Below are 10270 nucleotides of genomic sequence, written 5' to 3'. Positions count from 1 at the left end.
ACACACACACACACACACACACACACACACACACACACACACACACAACTAGCTGTGTAACCTTGGACAAGTTACTTAACCATTACCTGCCCAAAAAAGGCAAAAAGAATGTTTACAACCAAGGTTTCTTTTGGAATAATGACCTAAAGCAGTGAGACTCTTTTGGTTACAGAATATTCTCTATAAGAAATGATCTTACACGGAAAACTATTTTTACTGTTTAATATTGGATAAAAGCATCTTATCAGATTTGCAGATGACACAGAGATATAACTAGCCCACTAGGTAATAGAGTCAGAAACCAAAAAGATTTTGAGGGTTTGAAAACACTGGCATGAATACTGTGAAATTATGAAATTAAGTAGGGACAAATAAAGGTCTTGCACAGGTTCAAAAAACTGACCACGTAAGTAGAAAATTGGGAGTACAGTTCATAGTCAGTAGCAATTCATCTGAATAAGTTTTAGGTGTTTTAGTGGACTGCACGCTCAGTATGAGACACTTTTATAATGTGACAGTCAAGAAATGGTAATATAAACTTGGGCTGTAATAAGAAAGGTATAGCTTCTAAGAATAGGGATATTTTGATCTTCATGTGCCTTGCCCTGGGCAGACCACAGAGTATTGTGTTCAGTTGTAGGTGCTGCAATTTGGAAGGACATTGCTCATGATTTAGAACACCCAGAGAAGAGCCACTAGAATGGTAGAGATCATTAAGTTCATGTCATATGAGATCATTTGTATGAATTAGTGATGTTTAGCCTACAGAAAACTAGGGTAAAATAGCTACGTTCAGGTATTTGGAGGAAACATTAAACTTACTCTGTTTTGCCCCAGTGGCCAGAACAAAGGGTAGAAATTTTAAAGAAGCAAACTAAGTGTGATGTCAAGAGAAGCTTCCTAACAAGTATGACTAACCAGTAGTGGAGTGGGCCACCTCACCATGTTGTGGGAGTTTCCTTGATTGAAAGTCTTCCAAGTAAGTCTGAATGGACCAATTGTCAGGTGTATTGTAATGAGTTTCAAACATGGATAGATAGATGGCCATCTCTTTAACTTGGATCCTGCAATTCTCTGGCATAGGCCTGCACAACTTGCAGCTTGCCAAAGGATTTCGGGCGGTCCACAAAAAATGTAGAGGCCACCTGAAATCCTTTGGCATGCCCACAGGATGCAGGTTGTGTGGGCCTGCTCTGGCCCCTTATCTGTGTAATTCCTTTTATAGTAGTATTATATTCTGTAATACAGAGAGGAATGCTCAACCCTTTTTTTTTGTTTTCCCATCAAAAAGCAAATTCCCTTATCTTTCTCCATCTCAAAGATCCCAATTTTTCCATTGGAGGAAAAAACAGGCAAATTTCAAACTACCTACTTACTACGTAACAGAATTACAGACTTTTAAGAGACTTCTGGCTTCTACCAATCCTTATATGTCAAGAATCTGTAATCCTCTAATCCTCTTACCTTCCTGATTACCTTCTTCTGGACATGCTCCAGATGATTATTGTTCTTTTTAAACTTTGAGGCCCAACACAACCTGATACTCTAACATGACATCTGACAGAGGGACTATGACCTCCCTGTTCCTGGCAGCTATGCCCCTCTTCATGGAACTCAGGATGAGCTCATGCTGAGTGGAGCTTCCATGCCACTACAGCTACCAGGTCTTTTTGACACTGCTGTCTAACCATGCTTCTTCCATCTTGTACGTGACAGTTATCTTTTTAAGCCCAAATATAAAATTTTACAATTATTTCTAGTGAGTTACGTCTTAGATTCGTCCCTGTGCTCTGTGCTATAAAGATTTATCGGAGTCCAGATGACTATCCTTCCCAGCTTTTTGTCATCTGCAGTTTTCACATATATATCATCTGTGTCTTTTATCTAAATAAAATATAAAAATATTAACTAGTATGGGACCAAGCACAGATCCCTGGTGCAACTCACTGGAGAATGCCTATCAAGATGATACAGAACCCTTAAATTCTCTTCAAATCCAGCCATTCACCATATTCTGAATCTAGCTAAGCAACCTGTCATCTTTCCCCTATCTCTTCATCTTTTCACAAGAATAGCATGAAATCAAATTGCTAAAATCTAGGTTAAAAAATAAGGCATGACTTGTTCTTGATAAAAGCCCATACTAACTTTAATCACTACTTCTTTTCCAAATGTTTACTAGTCATCTCTTTAATGATGCACTCTGGATTTTCCTAGGAGTCAAAAAAAATCAAGCTTACTCACCTATAGATTATAGATTATTTTCTATCATATTTCAGATAATCACTTGCAGTAACTCATCTGCCAGGTTTTTGTTTTTGGGGGTTTTGGTTTTTTTTTTTTTTTTTTTTAGAATTTATTTATTTTTAGTTTTCAATATTATTTCCACATGACTTTGAGTTCCAAATTTTCTCCCCATCTGTCCCTTACCCTCCACCCCAAAATGGCATGCATACTGATTACCTCTTCTCCCAGTCTGCCTTCCTTTCTATCCTCCCCCTATCCCCCCCCCTTACCACCCATCCTCTTGTAGGGCAAGATAGATTTCTTTTTTTTACTTTATTTTATTTACTGTTAGTTTACAATATTCAGTTCAACAAGTTTTTGAGTTCCAAATTTTCTCCCCTTCCTCCCTCCCTGTGGCAGCATGCAATCCGATATAGGTTCTACATAATGAGGAAGAAGAAATGAAACAAAAAAGAGAGGGAGCAAGTTGTTTCCTTCAATCTGCATTCAGACTCCATAATTCTTTCTCTGGATGTGGATAACCTTTTCCATCATGAGTGCTTTGGAGTTGTCTTATAACCTTGCATTGCTGAGGGGAACCTAGTCTATCAAAGTCGGTTATCACAGATACGATGTGTCTGTAATTCTGTGCAGTGTTCTCCTGGTTCTGCTTCCCTCAAGATAGATTTCTGTACCCCATTGCCTGCATGTCTTATTTTCTGGTTGCATGTAATTGCCAGTTCTTTTAACTTGAGCATATAGCTAGGTGACTTGAATTCATTAAGAGTCCTTGGTTATGTCTTCCTTATTATTCCTCTTGTGTATCAAATTCCTATCAGCCTTTTTCATTCTGTCCTCTCTGGTACAGAGAAAATATAAGCAAAATCAGAGTTGATCAGCTCTCTCTTCTGTTAGAAATTATTATCATATAATTTGCCCTGAATAAAGGTCTTATTCTTTCTTTGATCCTGCTTCCATTAGGTCTAGCTTAAATATGCAACACATACACATGCACTCTTAAGTCTTTTTAGCTTGATTTGAAGCTTAGTTTATTGTGAACTGTAGTACTTAAAACTTTTCCTGTGACTATACTATACTTTTATATTTATTCTGTTACCTGCCCCTCAAACCATTTTCCATATATGGTTTATTTTATTTTAAATTTATTTAAAACATTTTTAAAAATTTATTTTAAATTTCATTGTAAAGTTTATTTTTAAATTGTATTTATTTTTTTATTTTAAATATTCATTTGTTTTAAAAATATTTATTTTTATTTTATTTTTAAATTTATCATATTATTTTTTATTTTTAAAATTATTTTAAATTTATTCATTTTTTATTTAAAAATTTTTTAAAATTTATTTTATTCTGAAAATCTAATTTGGTTGATGTGCATCCATATCAAGTTTTTCATCAATCATTTCCCTGGGTATCTTCAGAATATAATTTTTGAGACTTCCCCAAACTTTGTAGACTTACATCCTCTGAAGCCTATGAAACCCAACAAACCCATAGTCTGGGTTTGCATGTCAGTCTATATGACTTTCTTCTCCTCCTTTAACACAAAATCTAGGATTAAGTGTTCCTTTCTCCTAAGGTCTCCTTTGCTTTCACCTGGCAACTCGTTCTTCTCTATTAATGAGAATCAGATCCAGAAGAGAATTTCTACTTGTTGGTTCCTCACCTTTTGAATGATGAAATTATTACTGAAGTGAAGACGTGATTAGCCCAGCAGATATCTAGATAACTGAAGGCCCCCGTCACTCTTATATTTTTCCTTTGGACCAAGCTTCTTATCCATTTCCCAAATTCCTAATCTTCTCTTTCTTTCCAAGTGGTATGTTACATCCTTAAATGACATGTGCCTATATTATTGTGTTTCCTTATGTTAATTAAAAAATGCATATTGTATTGCCTTGAATACATTGTATTTAATTCTGATAGAAAGTAGTTTGTGTGTGATGTGGCAGTGTGCAACTGACCTGGGATTTTTTTTTTAATCACATTTAAAAAATCACATTAGATGGGTGTTTATTTTATATTATGACTGACATTGGGACTGTCCAGGTGCCCAGATCCCTCCCATCATTGCTGTGTCTCTTGCCACCCAAGGAAAGAATGAAAGGGCAATTGGCATTGTTTAAGAAAACACTTCATATGTATAGATACATGTGTATGATATCTGATTTACTGTTATACCGGATTTTTAACAGAGGTGATGATGAAACACTTCATAAGAACAATGCACTGAAAGTTGTACGAGAACTACAAGCTCAGATTGCTGAACTCCAGGAGGACCTAGAATCAGAAAAGGTCTCCCGAAACAAAGCAGAAAAACAGAAAAGAGACTTGAGTGAAGAGCTGGAAGCCCTGAAAACAGAACTTGAAGATACTTTGGATACTACAGCAGCTCAGCAGGAGTTAAGGTGACTCTCCTTTGTAACCCAGAAACCTAGAATTTTTCTGAGTCCCCCTGTCAGTTATGATTGTAATTTTTGCTCATATTTACATAGTGTCTTAGAGTACAAAGCACAGTGTGTACACCCTGCATTTATTAATTTGCTCTGTACCCCAGCAGTCTGAGGTAGGTAGTGAACATAGCACAGAGGGGTCAAACTGGGAGAGACCTTGGAGATCATCTGCTGTGATCTCTGATTGATAGGTGAGGTAACTGAGGTTCAGAGAAATGAAGCAGTTATCTTGAAGTCACACATATTGTATATGGCAACACCAGGACTTAGATGTTTACTCTTGGGCACATTATGTGATGATAACCTAAAGTAACCCTTTCTTGTTCAACAGAGGCCCAGCAAAAGGTTTTGGTAACCCCTTGCTCTGCCTCTAGACCTTTTCCCCACGTAGATCTGTCGAAGTAGCCTCAACCACCTTGCTGTAACTGATTAGCTGTCAGTGATTAATAAGAGATTCGTTGGTCATTAATGAGGAAAGGGGAAGGAGCGAAATTTAAGAAATCACAAGATAAAAGGGCATGAATAGTCAAACTTTGACATGAATGTTACCTAAGAATAAAAATAGAGGTACATACACAAAAGGCACAATTATCAAAATGAAATATTTGTTTTATATCTATAACATATATAATATCTATAATCCTTTGCCTAGATTATTGAACTCTGGGTCCATTTTCCCACTGCATTAGTGTACTGTATTATATTGTTTTATAATCCTGAAATGTGCAAAGGATTTGGAAAAGTGAAACTTCCTGCCTTCAAGGAGATTACCTTCTCATGGAAGGATGCAACATAGAAATATAAACAAAGGGGGCAGCTAGGTGGCACAGTGAATAGAGCACCAACCCTGGAGTCAGGAGGACCTGAGTTCAAATCCAGCTTCAGACACTTTAGTAGCTGTGTGACCTTGGGCAAGTCACTTAACCCCAATTCTCTTGCTTTCCCCCCTCAAATATATAGATATACATATAAAACAAAGCCAAAAGTAACATTGACAACTAGAACAATCAGAAAAGGAGATGGCCTCTGAGCTGAGAATTAAGGGAATGTAGAGATTCTAACAGAGATAGTAGGAAATGAGAAAATACATTCTGAGTATGGGAATTGGACTGGGCATGTCAAATTTGAGGAATAATTAATGGGCCAGTTTGACTAGAACAGAGTTTATGAAACTGGAGTAATATGAAATAAGTCCGTAGAATAGGGCAGGTACCAAAAGTGTCAAAGGACTTAAATACCACGCTAACAGGTTTTGTATTTTATCCTTGAGGAAATATGACTTCATCTCTGCCTTTAATGAGTTGCATTGGGGAGATCAAATTTACGTACTTGAAGTAGAGTAATAAGGTGCTCTCTTTCTCTGTGTGTGTGTACGTGTGTGTGTGTGTGTGTGTGTGTACGTATGTACATATATATATACACACACATACACGTGTATGTATCAGCACATTTTTTCCCTGTTTTTTTATTTCTAACATTCATTTAAAAAAAGTTTTTACTTCCAAATTCTGTCCCCCACCCACCGAAAATGTAGGCAGTATATCAATTTTATATATATATATATATATATACACACATACACACACATATACATACACAGTCACGAAAAAGATTTCTTTGTTAAACTATGCCAAAAGGGCTATAAAATTGTGTATGCCCTTTGATTCAGCAATACCACTACTAGGTCTGTATCGCAAAAAGATTTTTTTAAAAAGGGTGGGGAGGGGAAGGACCCATATGTACAAAAATATTTATAGCAGCTCTTTTTGTAGTGGCAAAAAAATGGAATTTGAGGGGATACCCATCAATTGGGGAATAACTGAACAAGTTGTGGTATATGATTGTAAAGGAATACTATTGTGCTATTGATGAATGATGAATGAAGAAGATGATTTCAGAAAAACCTGGAAAGACTTATACAAACTGATGTGGAGTGAAGTGAGCAGAACCAGGAGAATGTTGTACACAATAACAGTGATATTTTATGATGATCAACTGTGAATGACTTAGCCATTCTCAGCAGTACAATGATCCAAGACAGTTCCAAAGGACTCATGATGAAAAATGCTATCCACCTCCAGAGAAGGAACTAATGGATTCTGAATGCACATTGAAACATTTTTTTTTTCATGTTTTCCCCCCTTTGGATCTTATGTTTTATTTTACGGCATGACAGATATGGAAATGATGTGCATGATTCCATATGTGTTACCCATATCAAATTGCTTACCATCTCAGGGAGGGAATAGAAAATTTGGAATTCAGAATCTAAATTTAATTTTTTTTTAAATAATGTTAAAAATATCTTTACATGTAATTGGAGAAAAATTAAAAATTACTTTTAAAAACTCCATGTTAGCCTTGTTTAAAAAAAAAACAATAAAAAGCAAAAACATAAAGAAGGTAGAAAAAATACACTTCACCAATTCTCTCTGTGAAGATGGATAGCATTTTTCATCATGAGTCCTTGGAATTGTCCTAGAACACTGTATTAATCAGAGGAGCTAATTAAGCCTTTCTCAATGGGTCATCATTACAGTATTGCTGTTACCATGAACAATGTTCTCTTGGTTCTGCTTACTTTGTATCAGTTCTATGGCATTTAAAAAGTTTGAGAAAGAATGCCTGGGTAATTTAATTATTTTATTAATAATGCCAACATGTGTCACTTAACCCCAATTGCCCTCCAAAAAGCAAAAAAAAAAAAGTCCTTAAGGGGTGGCCAGGTGGCTCAGTGAGTAAGAGCACCAGCTCCAGTGTGGGGATGACCTGGGGATCGAATCCGGGCTCCGACACTTAGCACCACACCCAGAAATAACTGGCCGTGTAACCTTGAACAAGTTACTTAACCCTGATTGCTCATAAAAAAAAAATAATGCCAACATGTTTATTAATAAAAAGATGGTCATTTGGCCATCTTTCTCTTAGACCAAAGAAATCATGGAAATAGGCTTACAATTTATGTGCCCTTTGAAAGAGGGGTGTTCCAGAAGGTGGCAATCAATTCTGATTGGTTAATAATTAATGAGAGGTGAGGGCCAGTGAGAGTTACATCTTTTTAAATTATTTTGGAGGGGGGGAAGGCAAGGCAATTGGGGTAAAGTGACTTGCCCAAGATTACACAGTTATTAAGTCTGTCAAGTGTCTGACAGCAGATTTGAACTGAGGTCCTCCTGTCTTCAGGACCTGTACTCTATTCACTGTAACACCTTGCTGCCCCGAGAATGACATCTTGTCAAAGAGAGACCATCTCTATACCCAGACAACCCCCAGCCTTAATTCATTAGAATTAATAAATTCAAAGAATTTATCCCCACCCAAACCTGAGTAGAGCACAGTTGTTTCCCCACCTGGGGGAGGTTCTGAACAAGACTGTTAAGAAAGTTAGTCCAATCTCATTATTGGTAATGTACTTCAAAAGACTGAGCTTTTGAAATCAGAACTTTAGAACAGAGAAAGAATTCTGGATCTCTGCGAATCATTAATTATTAATAATCATGCCTCTCATTTCCCAGGTTTTTCTGAAAACATCTTGCTCATCATTTCTTATAACATACAAGTATGCCATCACAATCATATACCATAACTTGTTCAGCCATTTCCTAGTTTGTTTCCAGTTCTTTACCACTACAGAAATAGCTGTTGCAAATATTTTTGTACATATAGGTCCTTTTCCCTCTTCTTTGATCTCTTTGAGATATAGACCAAGTAGTGGTATTACTGGTGATGTGGTTTGAGAGGTTCAGGTCCCCGCCCCCCCAAGGTTCACCTGGAATGAATTCACAGACTCAAGCATTCTTTCAGTCAATGTGGCAAAGGTTTATTTTAATGCCTGTATGGTAGGCAGAGCTCCTTCAGGAACTTGCATTCCTCAAGGAATTTGCAACTTAACAGGATGATGCTAAAGCTTATATAGGAAAAGTAGTAGATTATCTGGCAGATGTGCTAATTAGGGGATACTTAATAACCTTGGTCACAGGCATCATTCACTACTAGAAACCAGGGGAAGGGTTTTCTCAGGGCAGTATTTTTGGTCTGTTATGTCTGTAGCAAAATAGCTTTGAGAGTTGATGTCTGTAATTTGACCTCTGGATTGAATATGATAACTTTGGGGATTGATACATGATAATTTTGTGGTTACAAGATAGTCCTATTTTTTTACAAGAGGTCAACTTGTTCTTGTGATGGGGAAAGATAGTTTGTCTTACTGGGGCTCACTCATGAGTTATTGCTGGGCATAGTTTCCTTAGACTGAAGAGAAAACTGTCAGGGATAGTGTTTTGAAGCTAGGGAGAAATGTGATCTTGGAATTGGAGTCCAAGCACAAGAACCCCATCACTGGGTCAAAGGGTATGCACAGTTTTATAGCCTTTTGGACATAGTTCCAGTTGTTTTTCAGAATGGTCGAACCAGTTCACACCTCTACCTGGAGTGTATTAGTGCCGCTCTTTTTCAGCATCCCCTCGAGCACATTTTCCTTTCCTGTCATCTTAGCAAATCTGATGGGTGTGAGCTGGTGCCTCAGGGTTGTCTTTTTAATTTGCATTTCTCTGATCAGTAGTGATTTAGAGCATATTTTCATATGATTTTTGATTTCTTCATCTAAAAACTATCTGTCCATATCCTTTGACAATTTATCAATTGGAGAATAGCTCTTATTTTTATAAATTTGACTCTGTTCCCTATATATTTGAAAAATGGGGCCCTTATTAGAGAAACTTGCTATAAATATTTTTTCCAGTTTCCTGTTTTCGTTTTAATCTTGGCTACATTTGAGGTGTTTTGGTGTAAATTTCATGAAATTTGTAAATTCCATGTGATCAAAATTATGCATATATATTTCCCACAATCCTTTCTGTCTCTTGCTTGGTCATAAATTCTTCCCATATCCATAGTTCTTATAGGTAAACTATTTCATGCCTATGACATCATCCTTTATAGCTAAATCACGTACCCATTTTTGACCATATCTTACTATATGGTGTGAGTTGTTGGACTATACCTATTTGTGCCAAATTGCTCTCTAGTTTTACAGCAGTTTCATGTATGTGTATTTCTTTAAACACTTCACAGAGTTTAATTTATACTTCCAGTGAAGGTGTAGGATTTGAATTAGTGAGATGACATCAGAGGGCATTCTAGGCAAAGAGAAAATGAGACTGACATTAGTGGAGAAGAGTAAGAAGATTCACACCACTGGAATGAAAAATCTAGATTGAGGAAAAAAGAGAAATAAATTTGAATAGATAGTAATCAGTTAGTTCTTGTGGGTACCAAGCTAAAAGTTTAGACATTTATCCAATAAGGAAGGAAGAATAGATAAGTTTTCAAATAGACTTCTGAGACAGAAAGCAGTAATAACCTTTGATAGAACCAGACGATTTGAATAAGAGAGCCAAATAGCGAGTGAATGTATAGAGGGAAGATGAGTTCAATTTTTGTTGTATTTAATTTGAGGTGATGTGGAATTTCTTCAAATTATCTTCCATTTACTTTCTTGTGTGGATGTTATTTTTCTCCTGTTAAATACAAGTACTTTGTGACTTAGATCCTATTTCATTTTTGTTTCT

The 10270-nt window shown here is 36.4% G+C and overlaps 1 protein-coding gene across 3 annotated transcripts in view; it reads left to right on the top strand.

The window, feature by feature from the left end:
* The window catches only part of MYH10 (myosin heavy chain 10), a 214955-nt gene that overhangs the window by 178294 nt on the left and 26391 nt on the right, over positions 1-10270 (top strand). For all 3 annotated transcript variants that reach the window (XM_069104170.1, XM_069104168.1, XM_069104169.1), the window contains one exon: positions 4443-4655. In XM_069104170.1, the coding sequence (XP_068960271.1) occupies positions 4443-4655 (213 nt within the window). The remainder of the gene's footprint in view (positions 1-4442; positions 4656-10270) is intronic.

This window comes from Petaurus breviceps, unplaced genomic scaffold (assembly GCF_028583685.1).
Source record: "Petaurus breviceps papuanus isolate PSGF00001 unplaced genomic scaffold, PetGlider_PUasm1.0 673, whole genome shotgun sequence".
NCBI lineage: Eukaryota > Metazoa > Chordata > Mammalia > Diprotodontia > Petauridae > Petaurus > Petaurus breviceps.
This window is presented reverse-complemented; position numbering and strand designations above follow the sequence as displayed.